A 22,750-nucleotide genomic window follows, 5' to 3' on the forward strand; every position below is an offset into this window, starting at 1 on the left:
GAGAACGCTGCACAGGGATGGCGGAGCTGAAGCTCTGGACCCGGGCGAGGAGGAAGGCTGTCACCCACCTCACCTCAGCCCACACGGCCAGGCCACAGGCACCTCTGCACCCGCCGCTACCTGCACTTGAGCCCGGCCCGCAGCTCGGCGGTGGCTCCCGCACAGCTCCCCCACTGCCGCCGCCCCGGCCGACCACTGAGGTGGCCAACGCCCGCGTCACCGACAGGCGCCGCTAGCGCCCCGGCACGGAGCGATGACGCACACCAAGCCAGACCCGAGCGCGGGAAAAGGGCGCGCAGCGGGAGAGCTCAGCGCCAGCGCCGCCATGCGTTGAGTGGCGGAGGCGGTAACGCCCCCTCCAGCGTCTCCCGGGCGGCCAGCACGCCTTAGAAGGGCAAGCGGCTCGCGGGGAAAACGAAGCGAGACCCCGATACGCAGCATGCGGGGCTGCTGTCTCGATTCCAGCGGCTTTCACGCCTCAACCAGCAGCGACAGCCTCACTCAACATGGCGGAAAGCGTTGCCCTACCGGAAACGGAAGTGCTTGCAGGGGTAGCTGCTTCCTTCCTGAAAACTACGCTTCCCATGAACCCACGGGGCCTGGCGCGCCCGCTCGCGCATGCGGTATTGTGGCGCCTGCGCCGTTGTGCGCGTCGCAGCCTGTGGCGGCTAGGCCGGAAAGCGCAGCGGCGCTCGGGGCGGCTGCCAAGATGGCGGCCGTGCTGCAGCAGGTCCTGGAGCGGGCCGAGCTCTCCAAGCTGCCCAAGCCGGTGCAGGGAAAGCTGGAGCGCTTCCTGGCCGATCAGCAGAGCGAGATCGACGGGCTCCGAGCCAGGCATGAACGCTTCAAGGTGGACAGCGGTGAGTCCGGGGAGGGGGAGGCTGGCAGGACGGGAACGGAGGTGAGGGGGCAGCGGGAACGGGGCAGGCCTTAGGGGGCTGCGCTGCCCAAGGGCTGAGTGGTATCCGCACGTCCCGGTGCTCGGGCAGAGGCAGCGGGCTGGCAGTTCGGCTGGGCACGGATGGGCTGGGGTCGGGCCGGGTGCCCCCCGCCCCGCGGGGCTTTTAGCGAGTAGCAGTGTCGCGGTCCCCTTTGATGAGAGGAGCGAGGGAGGCAGGGCTGGGTCTGACGGGTCGTTGTTCTGTTCAAAACGCGAGCGGGGGGTGACCCAGGGCCTGTGAGGTGGGTGTGTGGGTTCCCTGGCTGGGAAGGGGCCTGAGGCGGGGCCGTGCCCCTTTGCTGGGAAGGGACCCTTCAGTTGAGACCCGATGGGGGCTTTTTATCTTGCTCTTGCTTTGCAAGAGGAGACTGGTTTTTTTCTTTTGCAAAACACTGTTCAAAGGGAGCTTAAAGAACAGATGTTCACTGGGTTTTTAACAAGCATTGATATGCTTCAGTCTGCTTTGATCCTTGTCATGGAAGAGAAATAATGATTTTTCTTTTACCCAACTCTTAAATAGCCTTAGGTTTATACTTTTTGTGTTAAATTCCATGTTGAAGACCATAACCTTTCCATAAAATGCTCCTGATAGAATCAATGTTTTTGTATTGATTTGGAGGTTTCGTGGCCACAGGATCACAGAAAAAATAGTAGAGAACTTGAGTAGGAATGAGAAAAGTGTAGATAAGTGTAAGTGCTGGGCAGGGTTGTGAATACGAGTTAGTTTATTGGGTAGGTGACATACTTCTGATATAAACTTTACTTCCACGTTTCTTTTATGAGAAAAATCTTGCTAAAGTAAATTAATAAACTGTAGTGCAAGTTAAGGTAATGCACAGATTTTAGCAGGTTAGTCTTTCTCAGGTCCCTTCACATATGTGGCTGGAGAGGCAGCATTATTTGAAATTGTAAGATACAATAGGAAGCATAAAATAAATAAAAACCTTTTTACTGAACCTTCCTTAGAAGCTCACTATGCCTGAGAGTGAGATTAGTCCTGCTTTTACTGATTTTTTTACAGTTAATCTCTGTGACACAGTTAGTGTTTCAGATAACCAAAATTTAGATCTAATTATTTTTTTCAGTGCTATGGGATATACAGCATGGAGCATGAGATTTCAGTTTAAGAAGTGTTCATTACAAATTTTCTACATGAAACCTCATGATACCTAGGGCTATGTCGATTTTATTGTATGTGTATAGAAATACACTACAGGTAAAACAAGTTTAAAGTTGATGTAACTGAGACCACGCTGCATAATTGTGCTGATACAACTTTCTCTAGCTACATGAAAAAATGTTACCTGTTAAAATTAAATAGGCTATTATTTTATGGATCATTTCTGGAAACATACCACTTTCCATGCTAAAAATTTTAAACAATGTTGATTCAATGTGGAGATGCATCTTTTTGCCTTCAAAAATACTATTTTCTTCAAGTTCTACTGTAGGCATATAATTTTTAGGTATTTTCTTTAAAAATACCATTATTTAATAAAGATGTCCATTAATAAAGATCCTTGATAAAGGTGAGAAAGAAAAATGTTTATTAAGTGAAATTGAGATAATGTTGTTTTGCAGAACAACAGTACTTTGAAGTAGAAAAACGTCTGGCTCAAAGTCAGGAGAGACTTGTAAATGAGACACAAGAATGTCAAACTCTCCGTGAGGAGCTTAAAAAACTTCGTAAGTATAACTGCACATTCTTAAGATTGGATAGGATAGTAATTCTTTACTCCAATGTTAAGCTGAAATGCTTTAAGTTTTAAATAGGAGTTGAAAATCCATCCATCAACTGCATTTGTTCTTTCTGCAGGTAAAGAGATGTTTTGCTTTTGTGTTCAAGTCAGCGTTTTTAACTGGAATTTTTGTTCTAATGGAAAAAAAGAAACAACTTGCTTTCTGATTTTTGTAGTAACAATAGTACAGTGGATTATGTATTGATCTTCACAATAAGTGTCTCTGCTCTAAGGATTACATTAGTTTGCCATAATACTACCTAGCCCATCCATAGTGAAGTCTTAAATACTTCTCTCTCTCTTTTTTTGTTCTTATTATTTTGATGATGTTAAGGGAAATTTTGGCTTAATTGCATTTGGAGAATGGAATGAATTCTGTCATTATGTTACAGTAGAGATACCTCACTGCTATTTCTTCTTACCCAACAGACGAACAGTTGAAGTCACTGAATGAGAAAAATAAAGAACTTGAAGCTGCTCAGGATCGTAATGCAGCCATTCAGGTACTGGAAGAACTTGACAATAAGTTGAAAGAGTTTGGTTCACCTGTCTCATTGCAGTAAAGAATACAATCCGTTTCCAAACTGGCCTGTATCGATATTGGTGCAAATATATCCTGATGTACATATCTCCATGTCCGTACAGCTGTGTGTAGCGGAAATTTATGTGGGTTTTTAAAGTAAATGCTGGTGTTTTAGCAAACTGAATTACAGGTGAACATACATCAGAGCAGATGCTTTTATTTCAATTTGGATTGATTGTTTCATTCCAGCTGAAACCTGTGTGAAGTGACTTTAAGCCGAACCTCAAAAATCGGACAAAAGTGTAAAGAAGAGTTCTGTTTTTTTGCCCATCCGTTCCCACACTCTGGCACAGTTTTCCTTCAATTATGCTCAAAAGTCATGGGGCTGCAGATGAGTCACTGCAGCTGACTGATCCATCAAAACACTAATTTTGGAGCAGGAAGCAAAAACATTATTATTAGATTGATTTGTCCACAGTGAGAAGACGGATCTAATTGTTTCCCTGGAGGGACTTACCTGGGCCTAACTGAAGTGGTATTGACGCCTTAGAAGGCAGAGGCCATACTATAGCCTATAAGTGATCCAAGACTATTGATTTTTATTTGATTTCCATGCTGATTTTTTGCACGTGTTCCTTCCTTGGTTACTCCGTTACCTCTCATTTAAACAAATAAAACTGCTTCAGTGAAGTCTTAACTGTCAACGTTGTCTTTCAAAGAATATTAAAATTAGATGCAGTTTTGAACAGTTTTGGATTTCTGTTAGGCCTTCAGTTTGTTTCATTTGCTCTAAGTTCAACAATTTTCATTCTAATCTTCATTCAAATACAGCTAGAACCAAAGGGAGTCTTATGGCAGTCTGGATCTCTCGATGCCAATTGAAAAGGAAAGGCATGAAACCTACCTATTCAGTATGCTGGTCTTGAAAGCTGTGTGTTACCCCTCTCATCTTTGCTGTCTAATCTTATGTGATAGTGCCATTTCGTATTTAAGCACAAAGGGCCAGCTGGGCATTAGTATCAGACTGACTTACGGGGATAAAAAACCATTAATTGAAATGTGTTCGCTATTAGGCTCTAGAAGAAAGAGGTACATTGACCTGCATTTGTTTGAATGCTATACCACAGTGTGATAGACGAAATGGGAGCAGCCATGCTTTCAAACTGTGTCATTTAGGCTGATTCAGCTGCCTGCTATAAAAGCCTCTTATCACAGTTTTCAGTTCACTGGGGTAACTTACAGTGGTTTAGCATGCTTCTTTGTGATGGCAAGTGTAAATAGTGACTATAAACTGTTACAGAAAGCTGATCGCATTTCTTTATTGCTCTTTTGCAATTTTTTTCAGAGCCATTTAAATAGAGAAAAAGAAGAACTGGAAGCTGAAAAGAGAGATTTGGTTCGAACAAGTGAAAGACGATCTCAGGAAGTTGAACATTTAAACGGTATAGCCAAGAACATATTAACAAAATACTTCACATGATTTTGCTAAATAAAAGGCGTTCTTGAGCAGTTGAACTGGTATCCAGTTTGTATAGGCAGCACCAAGTAATGGATTAGCAGGAAACAGTATTTAGAGAAGAGGAAACAAGGCAGGAAATTACATGCTAATTGCAGAAAAACACAGCAGTTTGGTGCTTGGTTTTGTAGATTATAACATACATTATACAATATCTTATTGCATAATATACAATTACATACATTATATCTTGCCTGTTCTCATTCTTTACCATTTAGTTAAGCTGAGTAATTAGAACTGTTATAGTGAGCTTTTTTAAACACTGATTTCCTTCTTCCAGAGGATGTTAAACGCTTAAATGAAAAGCTTACAGAAGCAAACACAGAAAAGGTGAAACTTCAGTTAAAGTTGGATGAACTTCAAACATCAGATGTTTCCATGAAGGTGAGTAATACTTCATATGTGTAGTACGTGCTAATGTTCTAATAAGTAGTCGTTGACATGTGATGTAATCATCGTTTTGTCATTATTGACTTTGAAAGTAGGTCGGGTGTACTCCTGTTATTTGTAATAAATAATTTTATTATAAAATGGGTGGCCGTGGCTGTCTCCCACAGCCTTCTCCTGGAGAAACTGGCGGCTCGTGGCTTAGATGGGTGCAGTCTTTGCTGGGTAAAAAACTGTATGGACAGCTGAGCCCAGAGTGTTGTGGTAAACGGAGTTAAATCCAGTTGTTGGCCAGTCACAAGAGGTGTTCCCCAGGGCTCAGTACTGGGGCCGGTCTTGTTTAATGTCTTTATTGATGACTGGGTGAGGGGATCAAGTGCTCCCTCAGTAAGTTTGCACATGACACCAAGTTGGGTGGGAGTGTTGATCTGCTGGAGGTCAGGAGGGCTCTGCAGAGGGATCTCGACAGGCTGAATCGATGGGCTGAAGTCAACTGTATGAGGTTTAACAAGGCCAAGTGCAGGGTCCTGCACTTTGGTCACAACAACCCCATGCAACGCTACAGGCTTGGGGAGGAGTGGCTGGAGAGCTGCCTGGGGAAAAGGACCTGGGGGTGCAGGTTGAGAACCGGCTGAACATGAGCCAACAGTGTGCCCAGGTGGCCAAGAAGGCCAACAGCGTCCTGGCCTGTATCAGCAGTAGTGTGGCCAGCAGGAGTAGGACAGTGATGTGCCCCTGTACTCGGCCCTGGTGAGGCCGACCTCGAATCCTGTGTTCAGTTTTGGGCCCCTCACTACAAGAAGGACGTTGAAGTGCTGGAGCGTGTCCAGAGAAGGGCAATGGAGCTGGGGAGGGGTCTGGAGAACAAGTCTGATGAGCAGCGGCTGAGGGAACTGGGGTTGTTAGGTCTGGAGGAGACTGAGGGGAGACCTTATTGCTCTGTACAACTACCTGAAAGGGGGGTTGTGGTGTGGTGGGTGTTGGTCTCTTGTCCCAAGTAACTAGCGTTCGGATGAGAGGAAATGGCCTCAAGTTGCACAAGGGGAGGTTTAGACTGGAGATTAGGAAAATTTTCTATATTGAGAGTGTGGTCAAACATTGGAACAGGCTGCCCAGGGAGGTGGTGGAGTCACCATCACTGGGGGTGTTCAAAAAATGTGTGGACGTGGCACTTTGGGACATGGTTTAGTGGGCATGGTGGTGTTGGGTTGATAGTTGGACTTGATGATCTTACAAGCCTTTTCCAACCTTAATGACTCTGTGATTCTATGATATATTTATAGAAGGCAAGGGGTATCAGGTTGGGCAGGCATGTCTGTGCCTCATTGTTGGCAATGATGGCTGCTCCTACCCACTAGGAATAAGCACTCCAGGTCAATGAGGGCAGGTAGAAAGGAGAAAAACAGTTGTTTGTGAACCTACACTGTTTCTCTGTGGGCAAAATAAACTCCATAAAGAGTTGAAAGAGAGGAGAAAAGAGGAAGACAACTTTGATACCTTAATTTATTTCCTTCAGCTAGGTATTATTCTAGTTAATGTTCCCAGCTAACGTAAACTTCGAGGAAACTAATTCACGTTTCAAGAAGTTCTTGTTGTTAGAGAGTGGCAAGTTAGTGTTATCGGTGTAATAAGGAACACTGCCTGTCATTTGGTGCTATTTAGCAAATTACGTTTTTGCTACCCCTACTCTGATCATAGTACTTTGATTAGCTTCTTTATTTTCTGTCAAACCAGTACAATTACACTATGCAATTTTCTTTTTAGTACCGTGAGAAAAGGTTGGAGCAAGAAAAAGAACTACTACAGAATCAAAACACATGGCTGAATGCTGAGTTGAAAGCCAAAACAGATGAACTTCTACATACTGCCAGGGAGAAAGGCAATGAAATCTTGGAGCTTAAATGTAATCTGGAGAACAAGAAGGAGGAGGTAATGTAGTTACTGAGTGCTTTTGCCATTTCTTCTAAATTGAACCTCCTGATTAACTGTATTAAACAAAACCAAGTACTTTAATAACTGTATTTCAGTTATTAAAGGAAAAAAAAAGTATGTTTTGCAATTGATAAGGAGGTGTTCTTTCTTTTAATTTGTGATTTTTAAGGAATACATATAGTTACCATTGTCTAGAATAGAAAAGTCAAAGATTTTAATTATATGCTAGAAATATTTGAGTTGCTGATAACAAAGCTATATAATGGCATCATGCTATTAAAATGTATGGGAATACAGTTTTTAATAAGGGGAGGGGGAAGAAGGATCTGACTTACCATTCTTTGCAGAGTGGGGTGATGATATTTTTGTTTTCCTGCAACAAAATACATTGCAGAGTCAATGGCCGTATTTTGAAAATACTCTGCTTCAGGGAGCTTCTGTTTGGGTACCTGCGCTGTTTCTTTAACAACTGTGACAGTTGCTCAGGTTTTCTGTGGCACTTTGCTCCACTGAGGCTTGTGGGTTTATTTGGTTATGCATAAGTGGAGCAATTTGGGGACTCTCACTTATTTAATTTAACTGAATGCATGGGAGCGAAGATTTAGGAAATGTAAATGCTCTTTCTGGAACTTTTGGGATTTTTTTAAGTAAAAAACAGTGAGATGGGTATTTTCCAAAATAAACTGGACTGGAAAGACAAATTTATACATGGTGTTCTCACTTATTCTTTGAACAGGTTTCCAGAATGGAGGAACAGGTAAACAGCTTAAAACAGTCAAATGAAAATCTTCAGAAGCATGTGGAAGACCTTTTGAATAAACTGAAGGAGGTAAGACAACTTGAAGTATATGTGAGATAGCGTTACAGTTGCTTCTACAAATTAAAAACCAAAATATGTAAAATAGAAATAGTGGAATGCTCCCCCACCCTGTCTCTTTTTTAATTTACTAGGCAAAAGAACAGCAAGCTAGTATGGAGGAAAGATTCCACAATGAACTGAATGCCCACATAAAATTATCCAATTTGTATAAGGTGAGTTTATTGATTCTGTTATAAGCGTGTGTTAGTATTACTTGGGGCTAAATCTTGGCATTAAATGTAATGCAGGCCAGTTTTCGTTGGTTCCCCCCCGCCTCCCCCCCAAAGTGTGGATGTGGGGAAGACTTGCATTTCATTGCAAAACACTGTGAAACATCCAAAACATTGTTTTCTTTGCTGCTGTCTCAGGCAGCATTTGAAATCTTACATTGCTTGGATCATTTTGTAGATTAAGCAAAACTGGGGGTAAAATATTAATTTTATGCTCATTCTTTTGAGGATTCATGTTGTATGAATGTGGTTATGTCTTATGATGTTGTACTGGGAGGTAAGGGTTTGTATGTAAAATATGACTATGCAGGAGAGTCTTCTGAGTTTGGTTAGTAGAAGTTCATTTCAAATAACACTGCAAGTGTTAGTGATCTGATTAAGACACAGCTGAATGTCATATATTGTGTCAAATGACCACCATCTAAACAAGTAATTGTTGTTTGTTTTGTCACCTCAAAAAGTGAAAATACCCTGTAGCATATTGACTAAGACAAAGCTAAAGAGGACAACTGATTGCTCTTTAGTTTACGCATATTAGAGTCACAGGTTAATAAGTTCTGTTTCCTGATTTTTCTTGCATAGATACCCACACAAACATCCAACCCTGCTTAATTCTGAGTTCTACATTAATACTTTGTCTGATTAGATGTAAACTGATGTCCCCTTCACTGAACAGCAAGTCAATACCAAACTTTTCTGGAGCATAATGCATTACCATTTTACCCCATTCATGCTTTTGTTATAGAATCATTGATTTGAAGGGGCTTAAAGGTTTGTCCTCTGCTTAACATAAGGTTTGCTATGTACTTGTAACCGCTGACATATTTGTCTGACCTCCCATGGGAGCCTATTCTGAGACTTAGCTGGTTAGCAAAAGGTGAATCAACTTTATTTCAGTTATCTCTAACGGACTTGCAGAATTGCTAAAGTGTTGCACAATCTCGCACTTGTGAGATCTCTGACTGGGAGCAAAGAAACATAAACTTTATATAAGACTTCCTAAAACCACCAAATTTTTCAGAAGGATCAAAATTGAGTACTCAAAATATCTCCACATTTTCTTTAGTGGAGAGAAGGAACAAACCCAGCACCAGTCATAAAGCCGCTAAAGGGCATACATTTTATTTGGATTTGGCATATCAAATCAATATCTGACACTTCTTACTCTCAGGTGGGCAGTTTGCATCAAAGTGAGATGTAATCCAAGTGTAAAGAGAGTTGTCCAGTTTAGATGAATCTTTTAGCATTTCACTTAAAAAACCTGCATGTTGATAATTTTTGGTCAGTTTGTGCCTTCCTATAAAAATAGAGTTGCTATTGCTATGTACTAAAAGGTTAAATAAAATGCTTTTATTTAGAGTGCTGCCGATGACTCGGAGGCAAAGAGCAATGAACTGACAGGAGCAGTAGAAGAGCTGCACAAGCTCCTGAAGGAAGCAGGTGAAGGTAAGCTGCGAGTGAGAAATGGCGAATGGAACAGAACGGTTGCGCTCCTTTGTAACTACTGTAATGCACTGAAAAATAGGTATTGAGCGTTCATGCAAGGAACCCCACTAGGCTTTGGGGGTGGTGGAAACATCAGTCGCTTTGTAACAAAAATTTTACCTGACTAGTTGAATTTACTGGCAGAGGGGTGGGAGGGAGCTGTTTTCAAATGTACCTGGAATTTTACTTTGGATTTTGATGCAAGGATCTAATTTTGCAAGATATGTCTTTATTTTTTTGGTTTAGATTCCTTTTCATTGATAAAAGGACAGTTTGTGTTTTAACACTCTTCTAAGCAAAGGTGACAGGCAGCAGTTCATGCTTCTGTCATGCAACTGAGGTTTTTGTATCAGCATGAGCTTCTGCAGATCATATAAAATTAAAGGAAGATTTAAGGTACATAAGCAAATTTTCATCTTTTTAAAAGAAAAAAATAAAACCAACCACAACACAGCATGCTGCTTGTCTGATTCAATTTTAGCTAATAAAGCAACCCAGGAACATTTGACTGAGGTGGAAGAGTCAAAAGCTGTAATGGAAAAAGAACTGAGAGAGAAGATCAGTAAACTGGAAAAGGAGCTGGAGAATGCTAATGATCTACTGTCCGCTACAAAGCGCAAAGGTAGGCATAACACTGGGAACTGAAATACAAAACCCCTCGGGCTTTCTGTCGTCTTGCGTGAAAATACTACACTGAATTTCTATAGGAAGTAAGTGCATTAATCTTAATTTATCTTTGGTCATTTCTAATCATGAATTTTAGAATCTTTTTTATGTGTGTGTATATATGAAAATATATATTTCCACACACACACACCAGAGAATGCATTTCTGTCAAAATGTTTTTTGAAGTTCTTTTGTTAATCTGGCTTACCTTTTAAAAAAAAAAAAAGGGACATTAAGCATTTCCTAAAGGCTGAATCATCATGGTTTTAGTGGTTTTCTGGAGAGGGGAGTGGGAATGATAAACTATTCTTACTTTCCTCATCAAAAAAAAAAAAGCCACAGAAAACAAACCTCTGTCCTTAAATTTCTATTTAACATTAAATCTTGCTTAATATTCACTGTTCTAGTTCTACATTTTTTGTTGAAAAGAATAGTTTGTTTGCTGTATATAACTAATTTTTAAAGGAAAGAGAGAGCAGAGCAGGAAGGAGCAGAGGGGTATGAAGTATATTTGCTATATCTCTGTGTTAATTTAATGAAAGTAAACCTGGGCTCTGCCACTCTAGACCTCCGGCAGTTTGCGAAGAAATCTGAGCTTTGCTGCAGCTATTTCAATCGTTTACATTCAGAAGTGATCTAAATTTTAGGAGTCTAATAGCAAAAGTGTTTCAGCATTTCAGATTCAACTGCTCAGAGACGTTGATAGTGTATGACACGGAATAATGTTTAGAATGCCAGTTGTTTGCACATGTATATGTATAATACAGATTACAGAAAACTCTTAAACCAGTAACTTTAAAGTCTTAAAATAGTCCTTTAATACAGTAGTGATATAGCACAAAGGTGTATGAAGACATTTTTTATATTTAATGAAGAATATTTATGATGGGGATTATTGCAGCTTTTTAATGGTAATTGGTGGGATTATGTCTTCAGGAGCCATATTGTCTGAGGAGGAACTGGCAGCTATGTCTCCCACTGCTGCAGCGGTGGCTAAAGTAGTCAAGCCTGGAATGAAATTAACTGAGGTGAGTGAGAAGCAGCTTTTTAACTTCAAGGCCCTTGAAATGCAAGCAGAGATACACTAATAATATAAGGATGTAGACTTCATTCACTGTTTTGGATTTGGTGTAATGCCTGACTGAAGTCAATGAAATCTTCTCAGGCATTTGAAGCAGACTTTACTAGCTAAGTTATTGGGATTTTTTTTTTCAACGTAACAGTTTTTCTTTAGTAGATCAAAACATTTGTAGGGTCTTTTTCTGAAATACGGGGGGGTTTTGTAGACAGAAACTTATTTTCTGTATACATTTTTGGCAGCAGCTTTTCTTTGCTTCCATAATTTTTTAATCTGTACTGCTGTGCATTTGGCTTATACTTGCAGAAAAAATTAACATAATGGTAGGTCATACATATTCTAGGGTTTTTTTACACTTCTATTTATGCAACTTGTGTTTTCATTTTGTTTGTTACTGGTCATTCTGTCCAGCCATTAAATTACTTTCTTCTGTTCTTGTTGCTTTCTCACTTTTGTGATACTAGTTTTGATATTTCTATTGTCTTAAACTTGCTTAAGATTTGTCACTTTTACATAGAATTCTTTTATTGCATACAGTTGCACTATAAAAGTTTGCCATTTTTAAATTAAAAGGGATAACTGCTTTGCCATGGTATGAGTCCTAAAAGCACATTGTTTTGAAAGTCCAGCTTGTTCCTCTGAATTAACTAATTTAGGGTTGTATAAAATTACACTGCTTTAAGATAGGAATTGTATCATTACCAGCAGCTCTTTTTTAAGAGGTCTGTCTAGATGTATCAAAACCAACTAACCAAACAAGAACAACCCCAAACTAAAAAATCTTTTGTTGCAGCTGTACAATGCATATGTAGAAACTCAGGATCAGTTGCTTTTGGAAAAGCTGGAGAATAAGAGAATCAATAAATATTTGGATGAAATAGTGCAGGAAGTAGAAGCCAAAGCACCGATCTTAAAACGTCAGCGTGAAGAATTTGAGCGTTCCCAAAAAGCTGTTGCTAGCCTGTCTGCAAAGCTTGAACAAGCTATGAAGGTCAGTATAAAAGAAAAGAGTATGTAAAATTATGGGAAAAATGGATTTTTAATTCCTCAATCCTAATGGCTGTTAGTAAATGTATAAAATGGATCTTTTAGTCAACTTTTATTGGGGGAAAATATCTGTTGAACTTTTTAGCTTGCAATTTATGGGACTGTACAAAGTATTTTACAGAACCAACCGTTTTTAGAGTGGTTTTTTTTATAGTGAAGGTTTAAATGTGGTGACTTACAATCTCTGATTTTCTGAGAGAATAGGATTCTTTATAAACAAAGGTTAGTATTTGTCTGTCCAAAAATACAAAATTGAACTTTGGTGCTCACTTCCCAGTGGTTTTAATACATACACTAATACAGCATGAGAAGAGTGTGCGTTTTGATTCCTAAATACGTGGAGTTTAGCCTTTGGAGTGCAACTTTACAGTAGTAGAGCGCAGTTTGATTCACAAGGCATGTCTCTACATGACGTTATCTCTCTGGAAAGGAATGTCGTCCGAGTTGAATTGCTATGTGTTTCTTAACGTTTGTATGCTTGCAGGAAATCCAGCGATTGCAGGAGGATGCCGATAAAGCCAATAAGCATGCCTCTTTGCTTGAAAGAGAAAACCAGAGACTGGAAATACAAGTAAAAGATCTCTCACAGCAGGTAGAACAGATGTTGCTATGGTTAAATGTACTATTTGCAATTTATTATTAATACGGTGCTGCATTTCAGAAGTTTACTTGGGAGTTGTGTTCAGCCCCAGTCATGTAGACTTTGGTTGTAATAAGAGCCTTAGTGATGTTAAAAGCTTCTCTTTAGGACAACATGGTATTTACATTTCTGCTTATAAAATGGAGTAAGTTTAGCTGGATGGAAATGATGCTGCTTTAGGATAATATTGTTACACATCTGACATGGAAAACTCATATATGTAACTTCTTTGATTGGAATGTTCTGTGGTCTGTTTGCAGAACTGAAAACATACTATCTACTTCTGATTTTGATACGCTTTCCTTTTGTCACTGTTTTTTCTATAATGTAATTCTCTTAAAAGGATTTATTGATTGTAATAGTTTGGATATTGTCAGAGAAAAAAATACTTGATTTCCAAGTACTTTATTTCAAATACATTGTTTTTCAGAGCCAACTTTTGAGTTGGTGTGCAAGTTTTTACACTGGAGCATTCTCTTTCAGATTCGTGTGCTTTTAATGGAACTTGAAGAAGCCAGAGGCAATCATGTGATTCGTGACGAAGAAGTGAGCTCTGCTGACATTAGTAGCTCTTCTGAAGTGATATCTCAACATCTAGTCTCTTATAGAAATATTGAAGAACTTCAGCAGCAGAATCAGCGTCTCTTGGTGGCTCTTCGGGAGCTGGGAGAGGCTAGAGAAAAAGAGGAGCAAGAAACAACATCATCTAAGTTAGTTATCTATTCTTTCTAGTAAACTGTTTATACTAAGTAGTAACAGGGTTTTATTCAAGCACTTTCCAGTTTTTTGCTTCTGATTGTTATTAATTGTGTGCATATGTTAATTGCGCATATGCTCATGAGCAGCTATGTAGTTCATAAAGGCAGGTTGTTATAAGCAACATTGTCTTCAGGTTTAGATTAAAATGGCTTCAATAGCTATATATCCTGTAATAGATCCACCAAAATCCAAAGTAAAAATAATTGAATGTGATTTCACACAACAGAGCTGTTTTTCAAAAAAGAAAGGTAAGTTTTCATTCCCGTTAGCTGAACAAAGAATTGAATATGTGCCTGTCTAATTCACTAGCTGTAAAGCGCACAGGTAATGTAATTCTGATTAAAAGTTCTTAGCCTGATTCTCTGCTCATGCTAGTGACTGTTGCTTGAAATTATATTCACATGAATAGAATTGCCTCTATTCTGCTTTTCATGGAGGAGGCTTACTTTCTTTTGTCATCTGCAAAATGGCAAGTCCAAAGGCCAGTCTTCCTATAAGTTTGCTCAGAAATCTCAGCGGTGCTTAACTCTTTAAAAGATGCAATAAATGTACGCTGAAGGACTTGTGACAAAACATAAGGGTTGTATGTCTCACTCTGTATGTTACTGAAAACAACTGTTGTTGTTTTCAGAATTTCTGAGCTTCAGAGTCAGCTTGAGGAAGCTCTCAATGAGCTTGAAAAACTGCGTGAATCACGTCATCATCAGTTGCAGCTTGTTGAGTCTATAGTTCGTCAGCGTGATATGTTCCGTATATTGTTGGCACAGACCACGGGAGCTATCATTCCTTTGCAAGGTAAGCTTCACCATTGAAAAAATAGTAGAATTGTCACTTGTTAGGATTTTTCTGTAATAGTGCTGTAATGGTACTAGTAACTTCTGTTAATCTGGTATTTAACTTTTACTCACTGGAAAACCCATGAATTTGGATTTGGACACGTGATTTTATTTTTACAAGTATAACAACTTGCTACATAATGACTGATGCGTTGTGGTGACTATGTGTGTTCTGGTAGCATATTGTAGGTATAAAGAATGAGTTTCTCAGGAGAGCCCAAGACTTTGCTAGCAATACAGTTTTAGCCATAGTTTTTAGCCATATTTCAGTGTGGTTATATGATCTTCTGCTTTGGCAAGCATTCATTCAGTTGTTGCCTTTGAAATCCACTTTATCTTCTTTTAGCTTCAGGTATATTATCAGAGGAGATTTCTCTTACATCAACTCCAAAGCGCCCAAATTTACCTCAAGCCATGTCAACTCCTGCTCCAGTGTCAATGACTGAGTCGGTGGAGACTGTGGAGGCTAAGGCTGCACTTAAGCAGGTATATTTTTTCAATAAACACTGTAGAAAGCTATCACTATTTCTTTTTACTCTTGTAAACACTTTAAAGTCTGTTCTTTGATGTAGTTGCAGGAAGTTTTTGAGAACTATAAAAAAGAAAAGGCAGAGAATGACAAGTTGTTGAATGAACAAAATGAAAAGCTTCAGGAGCAGGTCACGGACTTGAGGTCACAAAACGCAAAGATATCCACACAGCTGGAGTTTGCCTCCAAACGGTAAATCAGCTATTTAATTTCATTGCCTTATGTATGTGTTCTCTGTTAACAGAATCATTTTGACGCCTTGATATTGTTTGCTCAGGAAGAGTTGCCAGTTAAACTTTCATATTGCCTATTCTGCTAAAAACAAAGGAAATAGTGAAGGTGGGATCAGGAATATACCCTCTAGTTAAGTGAACGACATTTGTGAAAACTGATGCACAAGAACATGAAACATGCAGCTGTGTACATATATCTCTTGCAATTGAACTCAATTTAATGTGGCAAACATATACTTTGCTTTGTTATTCCATGTGAAGTTATGAAATGCTGCAGGATAACGTTGAAGGCTATCGTCGAGAAATAACATCTCTGCATGAAAGAACCCAGAAACTCACAGCAACAACTCAGAAGCAAGAGCAGATAATTAATACTATGACTCAAGACCTGAGGGGAGCTAATGAAAAACTAGCAGTGGCAGAGGTTAGTAATACAGTGTATTTTACTGCTAGATATTCCAAGTTAGCACAAGAGTTTTTCTTGTGATTATCATGAAAGCTGTCCGAACTTGAATGTGTGGCTTTTTGAGTGCATCAGATATTAAATTTGTAAAAGCTTGTGTGCTTGTATATTCGGTGTGTACATTTGTAACATTCCTCAAAATACCTCAAGTACTGAGTGAAGATGGAACATTTCAAAGGTGTTTCAGTTTACAGAGAAAACAGAATGTGATTAGTCAAGCAATTGTGTTCTTACTGTTCTTGGCTTAAGTTGCGTTAATTTTTAATTTACAATCTATAATCTTAAAAGCTCTTTTTATAAAATAGCATTAACTGATCATAAAAATAATAGTTAAAATGGACAGATGATTTGGGATTGATAACAAAGTTCTTGTTATTATTTGCTGTCTTAAAGGTGAGAGCAGAAAACTTAAAAAAAGAGAAAGATATCTTGAAGATGTCAGATGTGCGTTTGACTCAGCAACGTGAGTCTTTATTAGTTGAACAAAGAGGACAGAACTTGCTGCTTACTAATTTGCGAACTATTCAGGTATGTGGTATTACTCTTATGTCCAGGTTTGGTCTGTCTTTCAGAGTTTTCAATAAATACCCATCAAAATGGAATAAAACAGTCATGGGGTTGGGTCTTAAAGTGGATTTCTTGTTTGTTTGTTTGTTTGTTTGTTTGTTACAAATTGGAGCTGAACATAAAATACTTGAGCAACTTGTTTAAAGCAAGTTTTGTTATTCCTGTCCTGAATTATAATACTCTGTTATTTACGTGGGCAAAGTCCTGAGAATTTTGAGTTTGAGAAGGGATTTCACAATAAGATGGAAATAAAACACACGAAACAAAGTGAAAGGAAAAAAAAAAACTATGTTAATTTTTATGATAGCAGAATTTACCAGTGCCTGCCTTGATAGTTTATTTTTCTGTTGTTTTAAGGTATATTTACTTTGATGCTTTTATTATCTTCTATTATAAGGCATATTGACTCTTAGAGTATGAAGGTTGCGCATTTTACCATGTGACTGAATTTATTTCTGTAGTAGATCTTTTCAGTTTTTTTTTTAATCCCTGGAATTAGACTGCATGTATAATAGATTTTCTTCTAATAATACTTACTGTATCAATTTTATTAAAAAATCTTTCAAAATTAAGTCATATATTATAAGTGCTACTTTTCATAATTTTCTGTATCTGCCTGTTATTGATTGCTTCCTGCAGTAATTACTTTGTGGATGAGAGAAGTGTTGTGACAAGTTTGTGTGAAGTGCTGCAGGAATTCAGAAGAAAATTATTCAAGTGTGTTGTAAGCATAATGCATTATGCTCTTTTATCAGGGAATACTGGAGAGGTCTGAGACAGAAACAAAACAAAGACTCAATAATCAGATAGAAAAGCTAGAGCGTGAGATATCTCAGCTGAAGAAGAAACTAGAAAGTGAGGTGGAACAAAGACATTCCCTTACCAAAAATCAAGAGGTAAGTATGATTATAAATATGCTAAACTTGTTTCAGTGAAAATAAAACCACAGTTGCATGGCTTCTGCCAGCTCACAATGCATTGTTTTTCATACATGAAATGTATAAACATATTTGGTCTCTGTGCCATTTGTGAATGATTACAAGTTTAAGAACCTTGTGTTTTCAGGTTCATATCCTGGATCTTAAGAGGCAACTCGAGACTGAGACAAACCGTCACATTAACACAAAGGAACTTTTAAAGAATACCCAGAAAGAAACTGCAATGTTGAAACAGCAGCTTAACAATACGGAGGCTCAGCTAGCATCTCAGTCATCACAGAGGGCTCCAGGGAAAGGTAAGATGTTTTTCTACATTGAATTTCTCTTTATGTTAAACATTGTTGTCTGCAGAATGGTAAACTTCATAATTCATAATGATTTAGAATCAGGAGGACAGTACACTAGTAATAAACCTCTTCATTATTACAGTCACATATTCAAACAAATGATAAGCAGAATGATTTGTTAAAGTTAATGTCCAAGCAGTCTTTGACAAAGAGAAAAAATAAAGCAAAACTTCTTGAAGGATCCTTTCTATTTTTATTTGAAAGAACTTAAGACTATTAGGTTACTTATTTTTAAATAGCCAATTTTTTTTGTCTGAATCAACAAAGTTTATTGTAAGCCACTGTTTTGGTTAGGGCTGGCAGTTTTATTTATGGAAGCTTTGTGAAGGTGATTGTTTTTTCCATGTTACTATCCTAGAAGGACTTCCATTTTCAACAGAGTAGTGGTTTACAAAACTAAATTAAACTTAATCAGTTAATGAATGTGTTCTAATATTATAGGTCAGCCTAGTACAAATGAAGATGTGGATGATCTTGTAAGTCGACTAAGACAAGCTGACGAACAAGTTAATGACCTGAGAGAAAGACTCAAGACTAGTTCTAGTAATGTGGAACAGTACAGGGCTATGGTTCTTAGTCTAGAGGAATCCCTTAATAAGGAAAAACAAGTAAGTAGTTAACTATTGTTTATTAGAGCAAACAAAGAAAATAAATGAAAGATGGGTTGGGTGGTTGGTTTTTTTGTACTACAGTACAGTCTGTAGGATTATGGGAGGACTTACAAAAAAATTAGAGTTAGTTTAGAAGATTATAATGTAGTAGACCATATTTTAGTCATTTTTATTAAAAAAACTTAATCATGGAAATACTAAACATTTTGCAGCGTATTTGTAAAATGTTGAATTGTACATTTGACTCAAAGCTGGATTCTGCCAATGTGTTCCTTTGGAAGAGGGGAACTGACTTTGAAAAACTCTTCCTTATAGCCTTGTAATTAATGATTAAAAATATTAATTAGTTCTCAATCAAAAGCAGTTGAATTCACACCTTCTGCATCAGTAAGGTCTTCAGTGATGCCAAGGAACATTCTCTATGTGGTATTCATGGGAAAAGCTTAAGAATGACCTTCCTATCTGTCATACACTCCGCCACGTTAATAGCAAATGAAGCCTGTTCTTCCAGGCTGCTCAGCATATAAAAATAAGATAGATTGGGGAAACAGAATTCTCATTTTCTACTGAAGTTACAGCATCAGTAGACTATGACGTGCTGTTTGTCTAGTACCCAAGTTCTCTGCCCGTCTGTGTTCTGTTACTGTAAAAACTTCATCATGGCGTGATATGCTTTAACAATATTGCAGATTCTAGTGTGTAATAAAAAGATATGCTGGCTACTGCCCATTTGAGTGCAGTCATCTAAAGCTCTTCTTAGGTGTACTTCATGAGGTATTGCAGCTTTGAAGAGGGGAAAGAAAAAGAAAAAAAAATCATCAGTGCTATTTGGGATTCTCCACATTTTCAGTGTTGTTCCAAATGGGATGCTGACAATACCTATTCTGGCTTTAAATTGTTAATAAAATACTGATTTCACATCAGAATACTGTATTTAAAGGGAAAAAATTTATCCCTTTGAATTTTAATGAAGGTGACAGAGGAAGTTCGTGCAACAGTTGAAGCTCGTCTGAAGGAGTCTTCAGAGTATCAAGCACAGCTAGAAAAGAAGCTGATGGAGTCAGAGAAAGAAAAGCAAGAACTGCAGGAGGAGAAGCGTAAAGCTGTGGAGAATATGGAACAACAGGTATGCACTGAATGCCCCCTCCCTTGAACTTCCTTGTAGAGAGTCAATAAGAATGTCCTTTTACATAATTTCCTGAACTTCCGTTTGTTTTCACAGTATAGTAGTGTGCAAAACTAAATCTTTTAGGATGTACAAAAAGCTAACTAAATTTGTGAGAGGTTTCCAAACATGAGTAGTACATTAACCTTATCACTTTGTTAGGTTGGTTGTGTATTTAAAGCTGTCACTATCTTCCTGAACTTTGAACACAGTTTGCAGAAAAACATGCGTAAAAGCCTTTGAGAAAGGTTTCAGAAAACCCTTTCTGGAACATTAGCCAAATTAGCTAATTACCAAAACTAAATTTCTACCATGGACATCTTAAAACCAGAGTGGTCTATGCCCTTATTTGTCTGGTTTATATTTGGGTTCTTACTGGGGTTGAATTAAACAAGATGACTGCAACTAGAATTACTGCAGGCCTAACTCTGAAAGAGCAGTAATATATTTTTACCAGGAAAGCGCTCTGCATATTAAGTCAAAATCTTGAAAGTGTTTCTCTTTACATTAAAATTAATACTAAAAAAAAAAAAACAAAACAAAAACAAAACAAAAAACCCACACAACTGGAAAAAAAAACCAAGCCCACCCTTCGGTTCTACATTATTCATGACTGTCTACATTCAACGCCTTGCTGTGTTCAATACTCTTTTTATAAAATACTTTGCCATTTAGTCTTGGTTTTGTTCTTGGTTTTTTTTGTTGTTGTTGTTCACCTTTCCCCCATCACTGTAGCTATCAGACCTAAAGAAGAGTTTGTCAGCCGTGCAATCAGAAGTTCAGGAAGCCCTTCAGAGAGCCAGCACAGCTCTAAATAATGAACAACAAGCCAGACGTGACTGCCAGGAACAAGTATGTGTGTCGTATTTGCCTATTTTAGCTAGAGGTGGTGAACTTTAATGTTAGTTTTTCATTGTTTTTCAGTTGAACTCAAAATGTTTTTTAAAGGTAGTGCTGCTAACCAGAGACTTGTGGAGGCAAGAAAAGTGCTGTAAGAGCTCTTTCTCTATTTTCTGAAGAGCTGCTTGCTTAATGCTTCCTTTTTCTACTTGATCAACCATTGTGATTGTGATCAAACACCTGATGACTGACTTTATATTCAGAGTTGTGTTGCAGGTTTAAGAAAACAGCTGAAGATGCAATAGATTACTGTTCCTAAGGGCTGTTTCATTATCTAAAAAAACAGATTGGGGATTGTAATTAACTGTTTTTAATGAATTGCTACCTCAATCTCCTGAGGGGGGAACAGAAAAGAAAACTGAGCTCTCACAACAAGACAGTGGGGGAAATATCCTTCTAACCTGAAACATCATTGTCATTTTTTTAAAACTGTGGGGTAATATAATATTTAGCAGGACCTGATAAGGTTGTCTTTTTACCAGATGTTTTTTAAAGGGAATCTACTTCTCTGCAGGTGAGAATGCCAGCAACACTGATCAGTGTAAAGGATGTAGAAGAACTTTTGGCTGTTGATTAATCCAACCCCAAATTTAGCATACAGGCATTTCCATTTTTTTCAGCTAACACTATGACCGTAGTCTGTCCTTAGCTTTTTAACCTCATGCAGTAAATATCTTTGCCCATTTGCATGTAGCAGTAACCAGTGGATGTTAGACTAATGCCTGCCTGTTATCCACGCAGAATCTACAGCAAGAGGTAGATTGTAAGGTAACTATAGTGTGTCCTCCTGCTATCCATTCAAAGAAAAATATTTCAAATTCTGATTTTTCTTTAAAATAATAATTTCTTCAAGGGAACTGTTCTAAGCTTACCCCCTTTTTTGTACTTGAGAATGACAGAGGTTTTGGCCAGTGGTTTTCTTTTCGATTAGCAGTCACTGATTTTGGCTAGAATTTGAGAGTCTCTTTGTACATATCAAACATATAACATTAAAGGTAACAGAATCTATTTTTTGTATTTTTTTCAGGCAAAGATGGCTTCTGAAGCTCAAAATAAGTATGAACGGGAATTAATGCTTCATGCTGCTGATGTTGAAGCATTACAGGCTATTAAAGACCAAGTTGCCAAGAACACGGCGGTAAGGCAGCAGCTAGAGGAAACTGCTCAGAAAGCTGAGTCTGAATTGTTAGAGTGCAAAGCCTCCTGGGAAGAGAGAGAGAGAATGATCAAGGTATGATTGTTTTTATGGTTCCAGTGGGTTTTTTCAGTTAACAGAAATCCAGCCACAGAATTCACAGCCATTGAACAACTTTGTTATAGGATGAAGCTTCAAAACTTGCATCCCGCTGTGAAGATTTGGAAAAACAAAATCGATTATTACATGAACAGCTGGAAAGTCTGAGTGATAAGATGGTGACTTCTATGAAGGAAGCTATACCAACTGCAGTGAATGTTTCTCTCAATGAGGAAGGCAAATCCCAGGAACAAATCTTAGAAATTCTTAGGTAAATTTAGCTCTGAGCTTCTTCTCTTGGTGGTTAAAATTAGTTGCCAAATTAAATAGTTCTGTATTTCTTTATATTTGAAGGATAATGTATAAAATTTAAGTGCTTTTTTGCTAGGTAGGAGGTGGTTGTAATAAATTAGTAACTAATAGAGGACTTTTCTTTCTGCTCCTAGGAAAAAACTGAGTCAGTTATGGCAGGAAGCTAAATCAGATTTTAGCAAATGTGATGGGCAAGAAAGTTTCATAGTGGTGATTTTTTTCTCATTGTGGTTTTTAGGGGGCTTGTGTAGATTTTTCAAGAATTTTTATCTAGGATTTTAATTTTGATCTTTCTGATCCAATTTCTATATTCAATAGACCTTCAACTATAAGGTGCTTCAGCTTAAAGTGCTTTGTTTTGCATTTTCATTGACATGATATGGTGTTCATTTTCTTACTGCAGATTTATACGTCGAGAAAAGGAGATTGCAGAAACTAGATTTGAGGTGGCCCAGGTGGAGAGTTTGCGTTACCGTCAGAGAGTGGAACACCTGGAAAGGGAACTCCAGGAACTGCAGGACAGTCTCAATGCTGAGAGAGAGAAGGTGCAGGTATGGTTGGATATTATTGCCTAGGATTTCAATAGGTAGAGAGGGCTGTTCTCTATGGTCTACCCTTTGTCTTTGCTGCCTGTGCCCAAAAATGAAGTTTTGGAAGAATCGAGAGCTTTTAAACCAGGGTTGCTAATGTAGCCAGAGGGAGGATCTTGTTCTGAGTCCTGCAAAGCAGTGTGGCAATTCCAAAGTCACATAAACAGGGAAAATGAAGATAGTTTCTTCATTTTTTTTTCCCATTTCCCATTCCTTATATGATA

The 22,750-nt window shown here is 38.5% G+C and overlaps 1 protein-coding gene across 1 annotated transcript in view; it reads left to right on the top strand.

Moving 5' to 3' along the window:
* Positions 1 to 619: 619 nt before the first annotated feature.
* The window catches only part of TPR (translocated promoter region, nuclear basket protein), a gene marked incomplete at its 3' end in the record, with an annotated part of 43,323 nt that continues 21,192 nt past the window's right edge, over positions 620 to 22,750 (top strand). The window contains exons 1-27 of the mRNA XM_082003122.1: positions 620 to 860; positions 2,522 to 2,626; positions 3,109 to 3,182; positions 4,548 to 4,644; positions 4,999 to 5,102; positions 6,870 to 7,034; positions 7,774 to 7,866; positions 7,989 to 8,069; positions 9,485 to 9,572; positions 10,093 to 10,233; positions 11,214 to 11,305; positions 12,149 to 12,346; positions 12,887 to 12,994; positions 13,526 to 13,752; positions 14,433 to 14,596; positions 14,984 to 15,123; positions 15,210 to 15,358; positions 15,661 to 15,823; positions 16,256 to 16,390; positions 17,185 to 17,325; positions 17,495 to 17,663; positions 18,156 to 18,322; positions 19,299 to 19,451; positions 20,226 to 20,342; positions 21,418 to 21,621; positions 21,711 to 21,895; positions 22,340 to 22,487. Of these exons, the coding sequence (XP_081859248.1) occupies positions 710 to 860; positions 2,522 to 2,626; positions 3,109 to 3,182; positions 4,548 to 4,644; positions 4,999 to 5,102; positions 6,870 to 7,034; positions 7,774 to 7,866; positions 7,989 to 8,069; positions 9,485 to 9,572; positions 10,093 to 10,233; positions 11,214 to 11,305; positions 12,149 to 12,346; positions 12,887 to 12,994; positions 13,526 to 13,752; positions 14,433 to 14,596; positions 14,984 to 15,123; positions 15,210 to 15,358; positions 15,661 to 15,823; positions 16,256 to 16,390; positions 17,185 to 17,325; positions 17,495 to 17,663; positions 18,156 to 18,322; positions 19,299 to 19,451; positions 20,226 to 20,342; positions 21,418 to 21,621; positions 21,711 to 21,895; positions 22,340 to 22,487 (3,759 nt within the window). The 5' untranslated portion in view covers positions 620 to 709. The remainder of the gene's footprint in view (positions 861 to 2,521; positions 2,627 to 3,108; positions 3,183 to 4,547; positions 4,645 to 4,998; positions 5,103 to 6,869; positions 7,035 to 7,773; positions 7,867 to 7,988; positions 8,070 to 9,484; positions 9,573 to 10,092; positions 10,234 to 11,213; positions 11,306 to 12,148; positions 12,347 to 12,886; positions 12,995 to 13,525; positions 13,753 to 14,432; positions 14,597 to 14,983; positions 15,124 to 15,209; positions 15,359 to 15,660; positions 15,824 to 16,255; positions 16,391 to 17,184; positions 17,326 to 17,494; positions 17,664 to 18,155; positions 18,323 to 19,298; positions 19,452 to 20,225; positions 20,343 to 21,417; positions 21,622 to 21,710; positions 21,896 to 22,339; positions 22,488 to 22,750) is intronic.

The sequence above is a fragment of the Phaethon aethereus genome (genome assembly GCF_964289735.1).
Source record: "Phaethon aethereus genome assembly, chromosome: 8".
In the NCBI taxonomy this organism is placed as follows: Eukaryota; Metazoa; Chordata; class Aves; order Phaethontiformes; family Phaethontidae; genus Phaethon; species Phaethon aethereus.